The 5269-nt window shown below is 44.3% G+C and overlaps 1 protein-coding gene across 1 annotated transcript in view; it reads right to left on the bottom strand.

The window, feature by feature from the left end:
• The window catches only part of LOC106806118 (rho guanine nucleotide exchange factor 28-like), a 165404-nt gene that overhangs the window by 54788 nt on the left and 105347 nt on the right, over positions 1 to 5269 (bottom strand). The window contains exon 17 of the mRNA XM_014807972.1: positions 3660 to 3854. Coding sequence (XP_014663458.1) covers positions 3660 to 3854 — 195 coding nt within the window. The remainder of the gene's footprint in view (positions 1 to 3659; positions 3855 to 5269) is intronic.

Genomic DNA, 5269 nt, shown 5'->3' with positions numbered 1-5269 from the left:
CCGGAATCTTCGATTGCTTAATAGCAATCGGGACCCGATCATCGATTGCAGCAACTCGGTACCGACCGGATCATCGATTTCGCTACCCGATCAGTCCCGATTGCTTAATAAGCATCGACGATCATTTACAGCTATACTTCTGCACCACCCCTGAGCGCCTTATTTTAAGCCCAATCATTCGATCTCGTTGATCGCCCCCAGAGATCGGCCGATTGCTTATTCATCAGTGACACATCCAAGAGCTCTCCACGACCAATCACTGATCAGTTTAAGCAAATCATGGAATGCTTAGCTTGCTCGCCTGAACACTCGACTATAAACCGACTCGGCTAGTGTTATATATTATACGCAGCTGCTCAGATAATATTAATTCTTCTATCTATGTATACCTTTTTGCTTTCATATTTTGCATCTGAACTGACAATCAATCCCAAACAACTAGTGTAAGGCTAGTTAAATTAATTAGATTAATTAATTATTAGGCTGCGAGATTAATTAATCTGGTGAATTAATTTCCAACGGCATTATTTGTGGGAAGAGCGACGCATGCGCAAATGGATACCGTACCCGTAGCCTGGAGACATTAAGATACGGCTACCGTACGCGTACCACTGCGTTACTGTTACATTATTGCTACTTTAAATATAACGTTTCTTGAAGTGCTCTGATAACGTTAAAAACCTTACAGAAATTAAAGTTATTATAGCGTCATATTTACGTTACTTATTACGTTATTTTCTAATTGAATATAACGTTCTTGTACGGGTTCTGATAACAAAAGTTCTCGGCCACAATCACGTTAAATATAATGTCAGTATAGCCACACAAATAGTTTCATTACCTCCGCAAGCGGTATGGCAGGAGGTTATTTTTTCACCGGCGTATCTTTGACTGTTTGTTGGTTTGTGGTTTGTGTACAGCCTACTCGAAAAAGTTATGCCGACCGAATTGCCATAAAATTTTCAGGAATAGGTCAAGAAATTGCCTAACTTAGAATTGATAAGATTTTGGTGGCTGTCCGGATCCAATTACATTAATTAATTAATTAAAAATTAATGTAATTAAATTTTTAGGATAGAGTCAGAAATGGGGTACTTAGAATTGATTACATTTTGGGTGTGATCGGATCAATTATAAAATTAATTAAAAAATTTTCAGGATAAGGTCAAAATGGGTAACTTAGAATTGATTACATTTTGGTGTGTGATCCAGATTCCAATTAATTTATTTAATTAATTAATTAATTTAAAAAACGACACACACACACACACACACACACACACACACACACACACACACATACACACACAAACAAACACGCATACACGCACGTACACACGCACTCTACGCGTTCAATTACGCTGACGCGAAATTGCGAAAACGAGAAAGTAAAATAAGGGCCGCTTATTAGGATGCGCATATAATTACGCCAGCATCACTCGTGCGTAGATCTAGGTCTACGTCGTGTATGCATAGGTCGACATGCTATTAGATCTGGCACGTGAAATAACAGCCCGCATTCCACGGAACTGTGTCATAAGCGCAATTACACACGGCGGGCCGTTGTCTCTTCGCACAGCCAATAACACGTATTTGCTTATGAATTGCAAACTTGCTCACAGCAGTGTTGGCCATGTTTAGGTAAAACGTTCAGCGCGGAAGCTTGTGATTGTACGCACGACACCTGATGAATTCAATCACAGGCACTTGGAGCGTTTCAATAAAATATAGTGCTAAATAAATACGCAGTATTTATAGTGTGCAGCGGCAGCTATGGCGGCAGCCAGCGTTTGTTGCAGATGAGCATTTGGACGGCATTTGCAGGAAATTGTCGGCAATAATAGGTGAAAGAGAGTATAGAAACATTAAGACTTTGGTAGTAAATATATTTCGTATTTATCTAGCATTATATTTTATTGAAACGCTCCAAGTGTCTGATGAATTCAATGAACGCGCATCCGGGCGTGTTGCTCTCATTGTATACAGCGCTTCTGCCGAGTGGCAGAGCAGTAAAGGCGAGAACATAGTATCAGGAGTAAGATAATATAGGATAATATAGGATAATATAGGATAGCCTATATTATCTTACTCCTGATAGTATTATATTACGATACCTGAACTAAACAAGTTCTCACGCCGTACTATAGTGCTATAGCGTATACGAACCCTAGCCCCATTCCCGACCGGTCACTTAACTCAACCACCTTCCAAGCACGGTCTCACGCAAGCACGCACATAAATATATGCGCATACGCACGCACCCACGGACAAACAGCACGCACGCGCACACTCACGTTAAAACACGCAAACACGCGCGCACAAAAAATACGCAGTCGCGCAGAAAGACACGAACACGCACAAGCACGCACATGTGCAGACACGTACGCACGCACGCGCGCACAAACACACACACACACACACGCGCATGCACGCAAGCTCGAGGTCGGAGCGCGTATAAGGTGCTTCCTGCTACATGTGCTATTATAAAGCACACACCTGTAGGCGCACAGGTTGTAGGCGCGCACGTGTACGCACTGGTGTATGTATTGTATGCAACAGGGGCCGGTTTCTCAAAGCGTACTTAAGTATTGAATCGTGATTAAATCACTAATCATGATTAACTTCTCGTACTTAAATTAAAGTGACTGTTTCACGAAGCGTAATTAACTTTAATCATGATTAAGTTAATCACAATATTTAATTCTACTCATGAGCATGTTTAAATCCACTAATCATAAATGATAATTAGTTGCTAGTACTAGAACTTAGAAGTAGGTAGTACTAGTATATTAAGTACGCTGCAGATTTTGCAATTGGAAATTTTACTTCAATTTTTTCCCAAGGAATTTTAAATTATCTAAGATTTGCTGTACTACTTCAATCATTATAGTTACAAATTAATTCCTTTTCATGTACCGAACTTGAAGATATTTTTGGCGTATTGGTCCGCCATATTGAATACCGTGTAATTTGTTTTAGACTGGTACCCGCTCCCACCTCGATTACTCGATTCCCATCGAGTAACTAAGCCGAGAGGTGAGCGAGTACCAGTCTATTCATGTTGAAGTCGGCTAATTATGTGATTAGTTAAATATGTACTTAAAACGCTTTGTGAAACAGATTATTGAGTATGATTAACTAATCATAATTACGGGAAGTTAAGTATGATTAGTGATTTAATCATACTTAAGTTAAGTACGCTTCGTGAAACCGGCCCCAGGTGTGAAAAAAGTGATTATCATATGCTAGTAAAAGACACTCACGTGTGCGCACCTGTACGTACTATATGTAGGAGCATGCGCGTGTATAGAGCTTCGCAAAACACCCACGTGTACGTATAAGGCGTACGATGTATGTGTTACATATGGTCACTTCTGATATGGTAATAGCGTTATTTCAGCTGTGCTATTAGAAAGCAACCACGTCTTCGCACCGAGGTGCGTTCACGAGGTTAGCTAGCAGGATGGAATCAAGCGACGGCGCCCTTCACAGGCACCAAGCTAATAAATGACACCTAGCACACTGTACGCCTCACCCTAATGTCTTAACGCTGCTACATTACGGACTAATAGATTGTTAGAATGCTGCTTGGGCGGGGGGGATGGGGGGGGGTGTAGGTACACGCGCTGCGCTGTCATCTCTAGCATCTAACGGCAAACCTATAGCGTCCGCGTCCGGGCTTCCAATGAGTGTGGCTGCTCTCCTAACATGCTGCTGCTGGTGCTGGTGGTGCTGCCCCCTGCCGCCGCCGCGCTCCCCGGCGATCGTGTGATGCCGCCGCACGGGGCTGTCTCTACGTAGAATCCTCCCCAGCGCCAAGGGGGAGCAGATCTTAGATTTCTTTTGACTTTCAGCTGGGAACACGGTTAGAGCAGGTTAGAGGCAGCAGCTGCGACGGAGGAGGAGGATGAGGAGGAGGAGGAGGAGGAGGAGGAGAAGGAGGAGAAGGAGGAGGAGGATGGGGAGGAGGTCGCGGGGGAAGGTAGGCAGCGGGGGCTAGACGGTTCTGGGGTAGCAGACCGGCGTATAAGCACATACCTAGTAAAGGTTTCTACCCACAACGAGAAACGAACGATCTAGCTTTACGAAGATTCGTTGCTCTGACGTTACATGCACACACGCACGCACGCTCGCCCGCCCGCACGCACGAACGCACGCACGCACGAACGCACGCACGCACGCACGCACGCATGCACGATTTGCTCGTGTATTGTATGTCAGTGCTTTACAGTGTCGGGAGTTCAGACGGGTGATTAAGTAGTCATAATCAACCCTGATCTCATCCCCACGGATTGCTGTAACCACATAATTGTCGTTGCGAACAGCCCTCACACTTTATATCCACGAGTATAGCCACAGCAGAACGCACATGTCTACGTCGTATTCGCCGAAAGTGACCTCCCCCCCCCCCACCGAATAACCCGCATTCTCTGCGATGAAGTCCAACATTCAGCCATGAGCAATTAACATAACAAGAATTAGTTCGCATTTTGACGAAATACGGCGCGAATCATTATACATCGTCATCCCTACGAGTAGTCACTACCTATTGGTACTGTGCAGTGGCTGAGTATGTGTAGTCCAACCCTAGTTTACCCCGCGGAATACGCTACACGCCAGCCCATGAGCTGATTAATGTGTACGACATACCTGATCCTATATATACATCAGATTCTTCTGTAGTGGTTCGGTGTAGCAAACATATCGTCGCGATGGAATCTGCTCAGTGATTCACACGATGCAAACGACGGTTCATGATTTATATTATAGATATGATTATATTATTATGTGGGGATTTTAGCAGCAGAAACATCAGCGGCGGCAGCAAAAGGTCGCAAAAACATCTCGCTCGCTCACATTTCCGCGAAATGTGAAGTAATGTAATGCAGATATAATGAGAAAAATAATATCTACGTCAACGACATACGGAACACGCATAGTCACATCTCATGATCAATTACAGCCACGATGAGTTCTTGCAGCATCCTGCCTGCTAACTAAATCCACCAACAATTCAGGTTTTCTCTCTCACGCTAGTACCCACGAGGCACGAACACACACGTACAAGCACACGCACACGCACACCCAGCACACGCGCGCGCACACACATACACGCACGAACGCACGTACGCATGCAAGCACGCACACACACACACACGCACGCACGCACACACACACACACACACACACACACACAAACAACACACACACACGACGACACACACACACACACACGACACGACACGACACACACGACACGACAACAACA

The sequence above is a fragment of the Priapulus caudatus genome, unplaced genomic scaffold (genome assembly GCF_000485595.1).
Source record: "Priapulus caudatus unplaced genomic scaffold, Priapulus_caudatus-5.0.1 Scaffold143, whole genome shotgun sequence".
NCBI lineage: Eukaryota > Metazoa > Priapulida > Priapulimorpha > Priapulimorphida > Priapulidae > Priapulus > Priapulus caudatus.
Note: the sequence above shows the minus strand (reverse complement) of the source record. Positions and strands in the feature narration are given on the sequence as shown.